Here is a 17,444-nt window from a genome sequence, read left to right on the forward strand (position 1 = left end):
CTAGAACTGTCCAGAGGTGCAAGGGCTCTGGCAGCCACCAGTCCACAAGGGCTGGAATATCTCAGGAGTCCCAGATAGTTGGGTGGGCTCTCTAAGTGGCCTCTAGGTTATGTGACAGGTGAGAGGTCATCCCAGGAAGGGAACTCTGGGTAGTGTGGAGGGCAGGAGGTCACCCCAGGTAAAGGGCAGAGGAAGTGTAGTTTTAAGTACCCTGGCTGGAAGAGGCACCCAGCTGGCTTCAGACATATCTTGAATCTTAATTTTCTGCTGCTGAGGCTAGTGGGATGGCTCGGTGGCTAAGAACATTAGCTATACAAGCATGAGAACTCAAGTTCAAATCCATGGTGACCATATAAAGAGCCAGGCATGGCCACACTCATCCCTATAATCCCAGTGCAGTGTAGGACAGACAACAGGATTGCTGGAGCTTCTTCGTCTCAGGGAATAAGGCAGAGTGACAGACCAGGACACACACACCCTGGCCTCCAGCTATGTGCAATCTGCACACACACATCAGGTGTGTCCCTCCCAGCCACATACATGGAGCTCTCAGGTGTAACACGAATTTTAAGAATTGTGTTTTAATAAAATACCCAGAGCCAGATATTGGGGTAAATGCCGAAAGATCAGAGACAAAGGAACAGGCCACTGCCAGAGGAACAAGCCACTGCCACATCTTACCTCTAGGGCTCCTCGGCCTGAAAAGCCTTTAGTTCCTGTCTCCTCTACCTTTCTCCACTCTGCCATATTACTTCCTTCCTGTGCTGGGATTAAAGGTGTGTGTGCTTCCCAAATACTGGTAGTAGAGGCATGAGATCTCAAGTGCTGGGGTTCAAGGAGTGTGACTCCTAAATACTGGGATTAAAGGTGTGTGCCACCACTGCCTGGCTCTGTTTCTCTCCTAGACTGAGTCAGTCTCATGTAGTCCAGGGTGGCTTTGAACTCACAGAGATCCAGATGGATCTCTGCCTCCCAAGTGCTAGGATTAACAGTGTGTGCCATCACTGCCTGGCCTCTATGTTTAATCTAGTGGCTTGTTCTGTCCTCTGATCTTCAGGCAAATTTTATTAGGGTACACAATATATCACCACACTCAGCCCTCATTTGATGCTGGGACACAACCAGTCCTAGGTGAAAACAGGTTGGCAGTCTGTCTGAGGGGACAGCTTCCAGACAACAGGACACTTACACTTCAGGGTGTTCCCCAAGAGAAGTGAGAAGAGCATGGCTTTGATCTGCACACCGTCTATAGCAGCTTGATTCATGGCCATCCCCAATCCACTCACGTATGCCTCTGCTGGTGAAGGGGTGAGGGTGGTGGGTGTGTGTGCACAGTGAGGGTTGCTCTGAGGGAAAAGTGGAAACTCAAATGCACCCTCAGCGACAAAAGCCAGCACAGAAGGTCACCTCCTATGTGACTGCATCTCAGTGACACTGGAGAGGCAGAGGTTTGCGGGGTCAGAGTTTGGGGTGAGGAAAGAGACTTGGCTACATAGAAGCCTGAAGGAAGTTCTCATGTTGACAGAAATATTCTGTCTTAATAGTGGTGTTGGTCACAGAATGCACTCAGTTGTCCCCAAACCTGGATATATGCAAAGGAGGATTGTTACTGAGCAGACACTGGACTTCGGCAAGGGCTGAGGCTGGGGAGATGGCCATCAGGTAAGAGCACCTCCTGCACAAGACTGAGGACTTGAGTTCAGCACTCACATGATGAGCTGCGCCTAGCTGTGCAGGCATCTGTAACCCCGGCACTCAGAGGGAGAGGAGCCACAGGAGGATAGCTGGGACTGCCAGCCTTACTCCACATGTAGTGAGAGACCCTGTCTTGGGAGAGCAGAACATTTTATGTCCTCATACCACACACATACATACACACACACACACACACACACACACACACACACACACACACAACATAGAGTGGGGGAAATACCAGCCAGGTCTTCTGATGACGGCAATAGTGGGAAGAAAGGTAGAATTAAGGGACCCCCGTCACTTGGTCCCAGGAAGGCCTCATAAGATTTAGACCGCCTCACGAGAGGTCCCCAAGCCAAGCTGGGTTGACACTCTAACCTTCAGCACAAGTCCCCTCCCAACCTGTGATGTGAAATGGATGCCGCTCCTGTCCCGGTGGGTGCACCGGGGAGTGTGAGGTCTTCGGGTCTACCTCTCCTGGCCATACTGTGGTTCCAAGGCTCTCGGGACAGCCACCAAGTGACCTCCAGACACTCTTCTCAAGCTACCTGTGTGATCACCACATGGAGCCACCTCTCTGGTCCCCTGGCCATCCTTTCCCCGGAACCCACCAGCTGCTTGGCACCCCCAGCTAAATGTCTGACCCACACCCTCCCCGACTCCTCCCACAGTCTGAGGGGAGTCCTTGAGCACCCCATGCCCAGGCTATTAATGCCACCATTCACACCAGCATTCTGGATTCAGTCCCCTCTTGTCTGTGTTGCTGTCACAGGCCTAGTTCAGGCCTCGTCCATCACGTCTCCTCTGAAAGGGCCGGGACTACCACATAAGGGTACCTAAACTGTGTCTATACACCTCTAGTGTGAAGAGTGCTCCTAAGGGGCCAGGGCCACCGCATAGCGGTACCTATGGGCTATACTGTGAATGGTACCCTCAGAGGTGGCTGATGTGGGGAGCCTGACCAGAGCGACCACCACCCTCGAGTTCCCCACTTCTGCTATCTCCCTGTCACATCTAACATGAAATCCACTGGGCTGTGGGGAGAGAAAGCACAATGAGGATTATTGTATGCACAGTTCTGGCTCCGAGGACCCAGACGGGGCAGCTGGAGGCGGGCTCCCTTCCATCACTTTGAGGATCTCTGTGACACTGTAAGGTCCCCATTCTCTAGATGAACAAGTCAGGATTAGACTAAGAGGCCAAACCAAGATTTGACTGTGCTCTTCCAACGTGTGTCCAGGATGCTTTACCGGACTCTGTATCCAATACTACAGCTCATCTCCGCATGGTTCCGGGGCGGTAGGTGGAGAGGAGGTGCTGACGAGGCACCCCAGCAAAGTAGTGAGCCCAAGGACTTTGCAACTGCTCAACAGAACCCCCATCCTGCCACCAGCTCCCAGCAGATGCCCAAGACAGCCCTGTAGTGACAAGTTTACAAGCTCATGGGAGCCTCCACGAGGGCCCCTGCTGATGCTGATAAGGAGTGAGATGCCCCCAGGGCCCTGTCTTTCTTGGGCATGCAAGCTGTCAGCATAGGCCTGACCCACCTCTGGAGAGAAGAACCTCACGGCCCCCACCAAGCTCTGCCCAGAATTACTGTGGAGCCGATGGCAGAGTTGTCAAGGAGCAGGGCAGGTGTTGGAGGCAGCACTAACCCTGCTGGGCCACACACACTGGGCGGTGTCCTGACTTTCCCTTAATGTCACCTGACACACACCTGCAGAAGTTAACTTACACTTGTGGTCTCTCAGCCAGAGTGCAGAGGGCCCCAGATATGAGCTCAATCCTAGCTATCCACAAGCTCACCCACTCTGCCCTGTGTGTGGATACTGTGTGGAGCCTCAGCTTTCCCATCTGTGAAGTGGGGTCACCACAGTCTTCATGGGATCAAACAAGACGATGTAGGGACAGCTCAGAAAGTGGTCACTGTTGTATAATCATTGCAAGGTACACCACTCCATGCCTTCCCGCTTCCGTGACCTCTGCCCCACCTGGCCCCCCCGGCCACACCCCTTCTTTCCCAGCCCCACCTGAACTTCTGCAAACCTCTCCTGTCTTCCAAGGCCCAGCTGAGCCCCATGGCTTTTGAGACTACCTTGTTCTGAACCTTGGCCCTGAATACAAGCGCTGGCCTCTTCTTCACCTCCTACAAAGCCTAGCTTGCTTTCCAGCGGGGGTGTGGAGGAGTCGGGAAGGTAAGGGAGCGGCGAGGGGTGGGAGGGGGTGGCAGAGCAGAAGCCATGAACACGGAAGCAGGAGGCCTTCAGTTCAAACTCCAGCCGGGCTGCAAAACTGTGACTTGGGGCAAGCTGCTTTTCTACTTCAGACCTTGAGTTCTCTGTAAAAGAGGCTCCTGGGGCTGCGGAGATGGTCGAGGATATTTACTGTGCTTGCAGAGGACCTGAGTTCTGTTTCAGCACCCGCTTTAGGCTGCTCACAATCACACATAACTCTGGCCTCATCAGGTATCTGCATTTGTGGGCACATACCTCCCCCCCACACACACACGGGGGGGGGGGGCGGCGGTGGAGGGAGGGAGGGAGGGAGGGAGAGAGAACCATACATAGTTTAAAATAAAAAAATAAATCTTTAAAAAAAAAAAAAGGAGGCTCCTAGCCTCCTTGCTCACTTCTCCCAGCTGTCGTGAGGACCTGGTGAGCACATTGATTCAAAAAAATTTTCCAAATTTTAACACCTGAGTCCAGTGTCAAGTTTTGTTTTAGATAAAGTGACAACTATGGTAGGAAGTGTCCATTTATTTTATCTGCCAAGAGCCAGACTCTGCAGCCTTGCCCCCTCCCGGATGCAGCCCTAGTCTCAGACCCCACCGCACACTGGGCCCGACTTAGACAGGCTTGTCTGCATTCTCTGGCCAGGGCTCCTTCTGCAGGAGAACGGGGCCAGGAGGTAGGAGGCAGGTGACGGAGATGACTGTCCAGCTGGGCGGAAGTGTACGTGGCTTCCCTGGAGTCCTCCGTTTCCCCGGTGCGTGGCTGGGGACCTCCAGGCATGGCTCCATCCATTTCTCAGCTTCGAACCCTTCCTTCCCCTGCCCACTGTGGACTGGCCATTTTCTTGCTCATCCTACAGACTGTAAGGTCTTTCAGAAGTCTCTCTTGGACCCTGATATGGACTTCTGGGGACCCATCTACCCCCAAACAGAGTGTCCCTCACCACAAAGGACTTCGAAACCCTGGTCACCCCCGAGGCACTCCTGTTACAGGGTGCTTTCTCTCGGCAATTCTGCATCCAGTGGTTCTGGGCATATGTATCTTTGCAAGAGCTGAGCAAAGTCCCTCCGATGACTCTCTGCCTTCCACAGAGCGGCTTCCTGACTGGGAAGGGCAGTAAGATTCCTTGTATCTACCCTTTCCCATGATGGACAGGGACCCATGAGGATCCCTGGGGGAAGGGCTGCCATCTCGTTCCCTGCCACATTCCAATGTTCTGCCCTGAGCACAGAATAGGGCCTCAAACAAAATGATGAAACAAACTGCTAGACCAGTGGTTCTTAACCTTCCTGATGCTGAGACCCTCTAATACAGTTCCTCATGCTGTGATGACCCCCAACCATAAAGTTACTTTCGATACTACTTCAGAACTGTAATTTTACAACTGAATCTTAATGGAAATGCTGTGTTTCCCAATGGTCTTATGCGACCCCTATTAAAGAACCAGTCAGCCCCAGAGGGGCTGTGACCCACGGGTTGAGAACCACTGTGCTAGTGTGTGGCTCCTTCATTGAAGCACCTGCTTTGTACCCTGCCCTCTCTGGTGGCTCCTAGGGACATTAGACAATGAAGGGAGTCACTTCCTTTTCTTCCCAAGATCCCATGCTGCATACTTGACTATAGCCCTGCCAGTCCAGGGCCCTTCACCAGCCCCGCATGCTGGCAAGAAAGAAGAAGGAGATCCCTGAGGGATGGCTCTCCTGGACCAGTCTTCGCCCTCTCTGCTGTTCATCCCCAGCCTGTCTCACCTTCCCCCACCCTGCGAAGTGGGTGTCTGTAGGAAGCATCTCTACTGAACTTGGCCCAAGAGGACCGTCTTGGCCCCTGGGCCCTCTTGCCCATGTGTGGCCCCTTGCCCTTCAGTGTGGGCTTCTAAAGTAGACCACAGCTGAAGACATGAAACTTCACTCCCATTGGGCTGTAGATGGACTGTTACTTCTGGCACGGCTGTTACTATCCTCTCTGGAATTATTCCCTCTGAGGAGGCCAGCTGCCATGCCGGTAGGGAGATGTGGGGAAGCTCAAGGACTGCCAGTAATTGTGAGTAATCTTGGTGATGGCTCCTCTCCAGGCAAGCCTTCGGATGAGGCTGCAGTCTATGTGCACCCTCGGGAAAGAGAAGCCGGGGCCCCAGGGCCCCAGGGAAGCCACAGGATTCCAGGGCCCAGAAGCCGTGAGCGGCAGGTTAAATGCTTGCTGTCTCAGGCAATGGGGCTTGGGGGTCATAGATTGTGCAGCAACAGACGATGCCATCTTGACAGTCCTGGTTCACGGTTTTCAGAGCAGTCCCTGAAAACGAATGACTTGCCAAGGTCACATCGATGAGCTTGGAGCTCAGAACCTGTCCCAACGCACATGGGCTCCTCGCTGCCCCAGCAAGCCAGCTGGCCTACTCGGCCTGTCTCCTGCCTTCTGCCCTCCCTGAGCCCAGCTGGAGATCTCTCAGTCTTGTACGCTCTTCCTGTCATGACCCAGCATGAGGAGCCATGCTGGCACCCCATTATCTCACTCCCCTCAAAAAACCTGACAATGCATATGGCATGTCCTGAAGCTGTCTGTAGCACTGAGGGGGCCATGACGATGTGGAAGACAAGTTCATCTCTAAGCTGAGCTGCTGGCCCACTATGACTCCCTCCCTCCCTCATGGTGACCTCCCAATCAGATGTTCCTGGCAGCCAGCAGCTGCATGGCTGATACCATCACCTGGGAGGGAGACCAGTCCATCTCTCCCTCTTCCTGTTCTACCTTAAGGTTCCACAAGGGAATTTCCAGATGACTCAGCCCGCTGTCACTGTCCCTATGCTCCCAGGACTACCCCAAGGCTAGGTCTGAGACAAGGGAAGGCATGGCTCACATCGATCCCTGGCCCACATGGGGACAGCCACACCCACTTTGCACACACATGCATGGTTACTGGAGAAGGAGAAAGAGTTCCACGAGAGTCTGCTCTCTCTCTCTCTCTCTGTACCAGTTCCTACATCTGAGATCCTTCATACCCAGTCTCTTTCATGTTCCCACCCTACAAGGTGGGTGTCTGTAGGAAGCACCACTGCCTAGTCTCAGGTCTGACCCCAGTGGAAAATGTCAGCTGGCTCCAGACCCTGGTACCCCGCCCCCCCCCATCTACCTCCTAGACTTCATGCCTTTCCTGGGCTCTTCCCCTCCAGTGTGGGCTGGACCCCACTAGTCACTTCTAGGCAGCTGATGGGTATGCAAACTAGTGGACATGAATACCTAGGGAACATTGTCCTGGGGACCCACCAGGACTAAAGGTAGAGGGGCAGCAGGGTATATGCCCATGTACATTCTAGCATGCACATGTGAACATAAGACCCTCCACAAAGCCTTCATGGATGCTCATGTGCCAAGTATGCTGCTGGGAGAACTCCAGATCAGCTAACCTGATCCTTATGCCCACTCTGCTGACGACAGACCTTCCCACCCCAATCCAGGGGCCAACTCAAGCACTAGCCAGCAAAAATGGAGCAGCTTCTAGCTTTCACCTAGGAAATGTCTCCCTCCCCTTCCCCCTACAGTGTTCCTGGCCTCATCACCCAGGTGCCCAGTTCAGCCTCACCTTTTCTTGGCTCCCTGACACTTCCATACCTGGTTCAGCTCCAAACCAGGCCTGTACGCCACCCTCCTCTCTCTCCCTATAGACCACAGCCTCTGGTGCCCACTGAAGGCCAGGCACTGGGCTGAATTAAGCAAGAACAGCCTGTTGCTAAGACCACCCTGAGACCCAAGGCTCAGTGGCTCCACAGCCCTGGGCTCTGAGCATCTAAGTTCCTTCCTCCTGCAGCGGCTCTGTGCTAATCTCAGGGCCCATAAGGCCATGGGAGGCCGCTGCCCCTCCTGCAGCTCTCAGGATTATAGAACTATGAAGGGAAAGTAAGGAGTCAGTCTGGTGAGACAAGGCCACATGTCTCTTCTGAGACACCAACTGTGCGCTCTCAGCCAGCCACTTCCCTTTTGGACAACGTCGTCTCCCTCCATGATGAGTGGGGCTCCATCTTTCACATCACTGAATCCTCACATCCTGTGATGCTTGAGCACATGATGTCTAGAGACCAAGCTGGAGGTGAGCCACCTGGATGTCACTGGCATATCACCCCTCAAACAAGGGTCCATTCCCTGACTTGATGAACACTACGGGAAGATAAAGGAGGAAGTGAGGAGAAGAGGAAAGACTGGAGGAGGGGACACCTCTCAGTGTCCTGCTGCCTCCCCGTGGAACTTGCCACCTCGTCCACCCCAGCAGCCTGCCCTTCAGACCGAGAGCAGGCGCAGTCCCAGAAACCTACCTAGGGAAAGAGACTGAGCACACAACCACAGACACCATTTTCCAAATGGGAATTCATCCTGCCCACTGGTCCCCTGCCAGGGTACTCTCAGAGCTGGAATCCACTTTACCAACCCAATACACACACACACACATACACACACACAGGCATTCACAGGATGTCATAAGCATGGTTGCTTATAATAAGAACAACACAGTCTCTTCAGTATACAAAGACACACCACACGGGTACACAAATAGGGATTCAAAACACAGCTATACCATCTGTGGACACCAAATACACAGATACCCAAAACATGACGTCATGCACACACACTGCAGATAAAACCCAACACAGAGTGCAAGGTCAGCGCTTGCCATCACCCATCACTTGTTGTCACCCAGCAATCCAAAATATTTGGGCTTGAAACAAACGAAAAAACCCAAGGCTTTTGAGAATGCTATCAAGGGCCGTGTGACTGTCTTTGGGGGCCCAAGCGACCCATGCAGAGTAGGAGAACCCATAGGAAGCAGCCAGTCTGTGCCTTCCCCTAATCCCTGTTCACCTTCCAAAAGGAGGCAGAACCAGAGCCACAGGGCAGTCAGTATGCAGGACAGGAAGGCATACGTGGGTATGGTCATGTGAGGACAGATGGGCAGGGTTTGCCTGGATACTGTTAGACACAGGCACACGCATCCACACGCCCACTACTCACGTAATGGCAGCTAAGGCAACAGCCAGGGCAAGCTGGGGAGAGAGGCCAAACTTGACAGGGAAGGGAAGTAGGCAAATGAGACACCTGATTAACACTCACCAAGGGTACCCAGCCTAGATGCCCACCCAATTATGTTCCTGTCCCTTGTGACGTGGGACACCTGAAGGAGAAGGCCCCTGCCTGGACCCAGGCTGCTTCTCCGAGCCCTCTTGATTTCCTCCCCTTTGCGTTCTCATTTCACCCAATCTACGCACCCCTCACAGGAGCCTTGTGAGAGCAGCTACCATTAGTCCCGCTGACAAACGAGAACACTGAGATGCGCCCGACCCCATCCTCATCACAACGATGTCATCTACTTAAGAGCGGAGCTGGGAACCTCTTGGGACTTCATGTACTTGTGGCTCTTCCGCTCCAAGGCAGCCAGAGGACAGTGGCCACATGTCCCAAGGGCCTTTCTGTCCTGCCCAGTCCCCAAGCCTGCCCAGGTCTGACCCCAGTGGAAAATGTCAGCTGGCTCCAGACCCCTTTGCCAACAGTGAGCCTGGGCCATAGGCGAGCAGGCAGGCCGAGGTCAGCCCATTCCAAGTCTCAGGCCGAAGCCCAGGTCCCTGACACTGCCCCAGCAGACTCCAGCTTATGTATCTTCTAGGACCTTCCATCTGCCCTTGGCCCTCCAGACCCAGGACAAAATACATTTCCTTTTCAGAGAATCAATCATCTGCTTTTCCTACATCTTTACCTAATTGGATAGAAATTACTATCCCAATGTCCAGAGCCTGGAAGAGGGCAACCACCTGGCCATCAGCCACCAGCCACGCTTTCTAAGTGGCTCCTTCCACTGCTCTCCTTCCGCCTGGCTTCTCCAGGTTCCTTGATGCCCAATAGACTCGGCAGATGGAGGATGCACACCTTCCAGTATCCCTGCCTTATAGGGAAGGTCACAGAGCATCGAGGTAGGGACTCTGACTCCAGACAGTCTGTAGAGGAGCCACTTTGTTCCAAGGAAGGGCCCCCCTGTGGGTCTGCTGCCACATTAGCCATGTTGCTCCCAAGACCACAGCACAAGAACCGTGAAGTCCAGAAGACAGGAATCCAAGCGAGCAGGAGCCCAGCAAATAGGATGCCCACCAGCCCGCTTCCTTCCCCCTCCTTCATTCCCCTGCTTGTGGGTCGGTCTGCCAGAAACTCAGTCACCTCTCCTGGAGAACCAGGTTAGGCTCAGGCTGCCACTGACACACCCGTGTCACTAGCACACCTGTGTGCTCAGGCACAAGCTGGCACACGTACACACCCACAGATATCTCCAATGCAAATTCACAAGCACAGACATTTGTGTATGAACACAGGGTGCCCATGCGTCTCTCCCAGACCACCTCCAACACCCAGAAAATGTCTCCTCAGTTGTCTAAGTGTGATTTGCCTCAGTCCCTGTGAGAAATACTCTTGGGATACCCAGGACCTCACATTCCACTCAGGGACTGTCCATACCCTGGTAAGAGGACAAGGCCACTTTGCAGGGAAACTCAGATGTCTGACCTTCCAGCTTCCCTAGACATCCTTATTTCTCCAGTCACAGTGCTAACCACCCAAACACCCCCCAACACACACACACACACACACACACACACACACACACACACACACACACAGCCACAGAGCCCACTAAAGAGTCACAGGGCAGGGACGTGAGTAATCCCAGTGCCTCTCCACTCCAGCCTCCCAGTGGTCCCCAGGATCAGGGAGGTGGAACCCCAGACATCCACTGGGGCCTTACCGTGGAGAGTGTTCCGTGTGATCTGTCCCCCCATCTCAGGCCGCGGGCAGTTTGGCCACCTCCGTTTGGCCGGCTGGCCTCGTCACCAAGCAGCCCTGGCCTCCGGCTCCTCTCCTCCTTCCCCCTGTCCTCCCCCCGCGGCCAGCCGGCATGGCAGGGCCAAGCGGCCCCTTTTGCGCCCCCACGCTCTCTCTCCCTCCTGCATGCACACGCCTGCCTGCCAGCCGGCCGGCCACACACGCACACCCCCTGGTTGTGCTCGCTGCCTCCCAGCTCCCACCCACTGGGAGCCTCCCCCACCTCCGTGCTGGTTCAGGCGAAGGGATCTGTCATGTTTATTTACATAAGGAGGAGGAGACTGGAGGCTTTCCTGAAATAGCCAAGCTCCAGAAAGCAGTGGAGATGCCCCAGCAGAGCACACACTATACACAGACGCACACACACACACACACACACACACACTGTCCCATGGATATGGAGATACACACAACACCATCCCTGTCACCCAGGCCAACAGCCAACAGCCATTCAATATTCAGGGGACATCACAAGCCACTCCATGCAGATTAGGGGTAAAGTCAAGGATGGGATAAGAGCAATATTGACTTTGTCCCTGCCCTGAGGATACCACAGTCAAGCCAGGGAGCTCCGGTGCAAAGAACTCACAGCATTTCTATCTTCTTCCAGACTCTGCTGCAAGCACTTGGCAAGGATTAATCCCTTCGGTCCTTGTAGGCTGACCCATGAGGTCCACATCAGTACTATTATCGACAGGTACCACTAGCACCTCCCAAAGGCTAGAAGGCCAATGAAGAGAGAGCTAACTAGAGGGTAGCGGGGCTGGGATGAGCACCCAGGGAGTTTGGTGCCAGACCCCAGGTCTTTACTCCCATGCCAAGTTGTCTCTTTAACCATACACATCCACACCCTTGCCCGGCCACACTGACCTGCACAGTATGCCTGCACCATGCCACATGTCTATGAACACATGCATGTGCATGTACACACAAACACACGCGCACACACACACAGTCCTAAGCACCACCGTGGAGCCCACTTACCCATCTCCTGCTCTACACACTACATGCATTCTCCCACAGACTCGCACAGCTTCTGGAGGAATCTTAAGGTGCAGAAGCTGGCACCACCCTGCCCCTAGGGAAGAAGAAAATGCAGACAGAGAGGGCAAGGGAGGCTGGGAAGGAAAGCCCTAGCCCTAAGCAGGGAGCCCAAGCTACCATTAAAAGGGCCAAGCTGTGCACTGAGGACTGTGGTGGATGGAGCAGGGTGTGAGCTGCTCTTACACCCAGTTTACAGAAAAGAAGGTGAGTATTCCGAGAAGCGAAGCACTTGCCTGAGGATCCCAGCACATCTCTGCAGAGCAGGTCTGGGAAACACTCTCCCTATCTATCCACCACACTCTATCCAGGAAAAACACCTCCCCCAGGAGAGGGGAGAGTCCCCACCCCCCAACCCTGTCTTTGTGGGTAAGGATCTCTATTCCTAGAGAAAGATATAGATAGGAAGCCAAGGGCTGGAGAAAGAGCTGGGGGAAACATTGTAGAGAAGTGCGTGGGCTGCCCCACATCCAATGCAACTCAGGTATGAGTGTTTATGAGGTGCTCAAGACACTGCTGTTGCCCACATACTGCACACACACCCCAACCTGACAGAAGGATAGGCAGAATGCTAACTGGGCCCAGCAGCTAGAAAGCTGGACCAGCCCTGGGTGTGAGTGCCCACGGCCTGCATGGTGGTTCTCTGTCGGCCAGGGACTTCATTTGGAAGAAGCCATGGCTCTGAATTCTGTGCAAGGCACCTCCCTTCACACTGGCACATGTTCACTTGTGGGTACACACACACACACACACACACACACACACACACACACACTCCCCTAGCCCCTTCCTGTGAGGCATTTAATCACTCCATTCATGGGATCACAGGCATAAGGCAAAGCCGTGCGGTGTTCTCTGCACACTCTAAGCATGTTACACACATGAGAGTCTCATTCTAGCACCTCCCCTTTTAATCCATGTATATGTGTGCATGGTGAGTATGCATGTGTGAATATATGGTTCACATGTTGGGGGGTGGGTGCACGTGTCTGCATGTATGTGTGGAGGTCTAAAGTTGACCCTGGAATCTTCCTCGATCATTCTCCATTTTATTTATTGAGACAATATCTCTCACTTGAACCCAGAGCTCCCGATCAGCTAGTCTAGCTAGCCAGTTTGCTAGCACTTCTCTGCCTCTCAACTTCTGGGATTCTGGGCAGTCACCAAGCCTGGCTAGCTTTTACATGGCTTCTGGGGATCCAAATTCTGGCCCTCATGTTTGGGCAACAAGCACTTTACCCACTGAGGCCCCTAGCTCCTGCCTGCCTTTTAATATACCCAGCTGGGCCCTGGGCTACCCACCTTTCCCATGTGGCAACCTTGTCTTCTCATGGCTCAGCATCCCACATCCCAGCCATCCTTGCTCATCCTCTGGCTCCCGCTCTCTCCCACTGGAAATGCCCTCTTCCCCTGTGCCTAGTACTGGGGAAACTCCTTCCAGGAAGCCTCCTTGGGGCTGCAGGTAAAGTCCCCATTTTTGGAACTTGTCTCTCCTCTGAGCTCCACAGCTATGTCCCTCTTAATCCTTGTCATATTCTGCCCAACACAGGGACAGCCAGGGCCTAGCCAGGGCCTAGTCTATGTGTCCCAGCTTCTTCTGAGTGGCGATCAACAACCTAATGCTCCTAAACCCACAGACATTGAGCATCTGCTACATGCCAAGCGCTGACCTACACAGTGAGGGTGAGAGGTGAGCCACAACAGGCAGGTCCTAACTCTCAGGGATCTGGGAGAAACAGACATTTCTCAGTTAGCCACCGTGCAGAATATATGAGCACTTTTCGGAAAAAGGGTTCTGAAACCCAGGATTCGGGTTCTCTGAGCTCAAGGCAGGTTTTCCTGAAAAGTACCCAGAACGGGGGAAGATCTGTAGGTTCATGTCCATGTGCTGTGGAGGTGGGCCAGAGAAGAGCATGCTGTAGAGAATCAGCACACACATATGCAAAGGCCTGTGGGCTGTAAGGAGCCCAGCATATTCAAGAGGCAAGGCTGGTCTGAACAGAGTAAGATCAGTAGGAGAGCCCTAGTGAAATTTGCTGTTGGCAAGACTATACGGGCCAGGCCAACGGCACCAGGGCCTGGACAAAGAGAACGAAGACCGGGCTATTTCCCTGAGAGCAACCAGGAACCTTGACAGGCTTCAGTGGGGGAGGCAGCAAGACCAGACACACATGTCTAAAAGGTCACTCTGCCATCTGGTGTGGGGCACGCGTGGGAAGAGACAAGAGGTGCTGGGGCAGAAAGCAGCGGCATCCGGAAGGATGGGGCCGGCACCTGGCCTGCCTCACTCCCCCTCGGGCCTCACATCATGCCTTGTAGAGGGGGTACTTGGAAAACAGCTCACAGTAGAATGGGGTTCATTCACAGGACAGGGGGGCAAAACTGAGAAGTGATGCAGGAAGGGTGGGGCAGGTGTGGCCAGGGGGCCAAGGAGTCCCTCAGGTGGGCAGTGGAAAAAATGAAATAGAAGCCAGGCATGGTGACATACACCTGTAACTCCAACACTCAGGAAGTGGAGGCAGGAGGATCATGAGCTTGAGGCCAGCCTGGGCTATATTGCTAGAAACCTGTTTGATGGGGTAGGAAAATTTGAGAATTGGGGGTCACTTTGATGGCTCCAGGGCTTCTAGAACAGCACCTTAAAAAAGCAGTTCTTCCTGCCTAGTCTGCTGTCCCATTTTCAGACGGAGCTGGCAATGCACCCTTCCCCAGAGCAGTGTCCACGGTTCTGTAGAGGAGACAGCATCCCTTCTTTGGGGTGGGACCTGAGATGCATCCCTCCTAGGTTTTACTCACTGGGGTACCACATAAGCCTCCATTTAATCAAGAGTCTATTTACTGGAAAGGATAAAGAGAGCACCGCACCTCTCATTCACTCAGCAAGCTTCCCTGTGCACCACTGTGGACCAATGGCAAGCAGGACTCACCTCTCACCCCTCAGAAACCAACAGGTGGTCAAGCCTGGGATCCGGAAACAATTACAGATCACGGTGTGAGCCTTGCTGGTGTCAGGGAAGGGGCTTCTGTGGCCGTAGTTCAATGCGTCATCCACAGTCACACTGAGCAGAGGCTGAGAAAGGGATGAGGCACACTGTGGTCGGGGTACAAAATGCCTTCCACAGGCTCAGGTGTTTGAGCACTGGGGCCAGCTGGGGGTGCTGCTCTGAAGGTGGAAGAATCTTCAAGGAAGTGACACCTCCCTGGAGGAAGAGAGACTCTGGCCCTGATGTCTTATAGCCCAGTCCCACTTCCTGTCCACGCTCCACTTCCTGACTGAGGGAAATGTGACCAACCAGCTCATGCTCCTGTGGCCCTGCCTTCCCGCCATGAGGGGCTTCCTATTGAACTGTAAGCAAAGATAAATTTTCCCTCCCTGAAGTTGCTTTCTGTCAAGTATCTTGAAGAAGCAGGGACAGTAACTAACACACAAGTCCGCCGGCAAGTCAACCAAGGTGGCTAACAGCACCTGTATCGGCTCAGCGCACACCCTGTGCTGGGCAGGGGGCTAAGGATTCTGTGTACATAATCTCAGCTGATTCCACAGCATCCCTCAGGAATTAGTGCTCACCCTCACTCTGTCGGACATAAAAATGGAGGCTCAAAGAGGTTATACTGAAGGCAGAAGTTGTCTTCTTCCCTCCCTAGGGTGTGGTGACTGCCCTCTGGTCACATCTGGGGAACTTCAGTCCCCTGGGTTCTCAGATCCATGTTGCTGTCAAGATCCTCCTCCTGGAGAGTCATTTTCCTTCAGGGATATGGCCACTGACAAGACTGCCCATGCTCTAGTGGACAGCCCACACCCCATGCATGTGGGCAACACTAATTGGACTTAGTGGGTTAGAAAATCAGATAGAAAGAGGGGATGTCTTAGGGAGTGCCTAGGAGAGTGACACGTGGGAATTGAAGGTAGGTGTGATCAAGATATATATGTATATGAAATTGCCAAAGAATAAATTAAAAATATTCTAGGGGGCTAGAGAGATGGCTCAGCAGTTAAGAGCACTGGCTGCTCTTTCAGAGGGTCTGGGTTCAATTCCCAGCACCAACATGGCAGCTCACAACCACCTGTGACTCCAGTTCCAAGGGATCCTACACTCCCTTTCTGGCTTCCGCAGGAACCAGGAATGCACATAGTATACATACATACATACATACATACATACATACATACAGGCAAAATACTCATACACATAAAAATAAATAAATAATAGCCTGGCAGTGGTGCCACATACCTTTAATTCCTAGCACTACGGAGGCAGAGACAGGCGGGTCTCTGTGAGTTTGAGGGCAGCCTGGTCTACAAATTGAGTTCCAAGATGGGCACGACTGTTACACAGAGAAATTCTGTCTCAAAAAAAAAAAAAAAAAAAAAAAAAAAAAAAAAAAAAAAAAAACCAAACCAACCAACCAAACAAACAAACAAAACAATAAATAAATAATTAATAAAAAATATTCTAGGGATGGTGATATGGCTCAGCAGTTAAGGGCTGAGCAGCAGGGATCCAGTCACATAGCCCACATGGTAGAAAAAAAGAGAAGAATTAGTTTAGCTCCAAAAACTAAAAATAAAACCAAAATAAACGAGGTGCTCCCCACCAGCCCACATCCCTCTGCCTGCATGGCCCAGTCTGCAGCTTGCCTTCCTTACGAGCTTCCATGGTGGGCTGCCCAGCTCAACTTTTTCTTCACTCCATCCTTTCTCATCCCTGTTTCCCATGATCCAACACTCCCACCCCCCACCCCACTCCCCCACCCCCCCACCCCATCTAAATCCACCCTCTCAGAGCTGAAAGCCAAAGGCAGAGCCAGTGAGCGCAGAAGGAAACAGCAAGCTCACCACCAGAAGCACAGGCTAAGGGAAAAATGCCTCCAGGGAACAGTGGTCCAGCCCCTGCCCTGAGGCTGGCAGAGGAGTCCTGAGCCCACCTTACAGATGTATTAAAGGAGGCTCAGAAAACTGTGGGCTTTCTCAAGGCTTCACGGTGAGTGAGGGCTTGAACTCAGGACTGATGTCTTCTCTGGTTGTACTTAGTGTTGACTGCAGGCAAACACAGAGTAGAAATAACAGACTAAGCTGGCCAAAGGGAGGGTGGGTATGTTCTCATTTATGAGGCAAGGGAAATGGCTGGCCTGTCAGTCTGCTGAGGAGGCGCTGGAAGGCAGCTCCTGATGGTTACAGTGTCTGAGGTTTTGTTTTGTTTTGTTTTCCATCAAGAACAAAGGATAATTTGATTGAGATGGTGAGTCACCAGGTATTTTGGGCTTAGTGCTGACCTGCCAGGGCCATCCTCCCTACACTGACCTACTAGGCTGGGCCTGGAACTGGAGAATGAGGAGTAGGGAAGCGCACCCCCAAACTCCTTCTATATCCAGACCCAAGAAAAACACAGATTGCTACCTGGAGTCTGAAAGAGAATGGCAGAGACAAAGACAAAGAGCCGGAAGAAGGGCAGAGACTGCAAAAGCCGCAGTGTAGGGAAACAGGAGCCATGGAGACCAGAGGGTGTCCTCTGGGGCTGGGACAGGTGCCCTGAGCAGTGACAGCTGCCAGCTGCTCAGGATGATGGGAACACAACAGGTGCAGAGCGGGGGTGGAGACTGAAAGAGAATCTGAGCAAACAACCT

The 17,444-nt window shown here is 53.1% G+C and overlaps 1 protein-coding gene across 2 annotated transcripts in view; it reads right to left on the reverse strand.

Moving 5' to 3' along the window:
- Positions 1–17,444, reverse strand: part of Neurl1 (neuralized E3 ubiquitin protein ligase 1) — an 81,054-nt gene that overhangs the window by 21,482 nt on the left and 42,128 nt on the right. The window contains exon 1 of one of the 2 annotated variants that reach the window (XM_059256801.1): positions 10,702–10,812. The exons of the other annotated variant lie outside the window; for it this stretch is intronic. Within the exon in view, the coding sequence (XP_059112784.1) occupies positions 10,702–10,735 (34 nt within the window). The 5' untranslated portion in view covers positions 10,736–10,812. Of the gene's footprint in view, positions 1–10,701; positions 10,813–17,444 lie in introns of those variants that run through there. 2 annotated transcript variants of the gene reach the window in all.

Source organism: Peromyscus eremicus, chromosome 1 (genome assembly GCF_949786415.1).
Source record: "Peromyscus eremicus chromosome 1, PerEre_H2_v1, whole genome shotgun sequence".
Lineage (NCBI taxonomy): Eukaryota > Metazoa > Chordata > Mammalia > Rodentia > Cricetidae > Peromyscus > Peromyscus eremicus.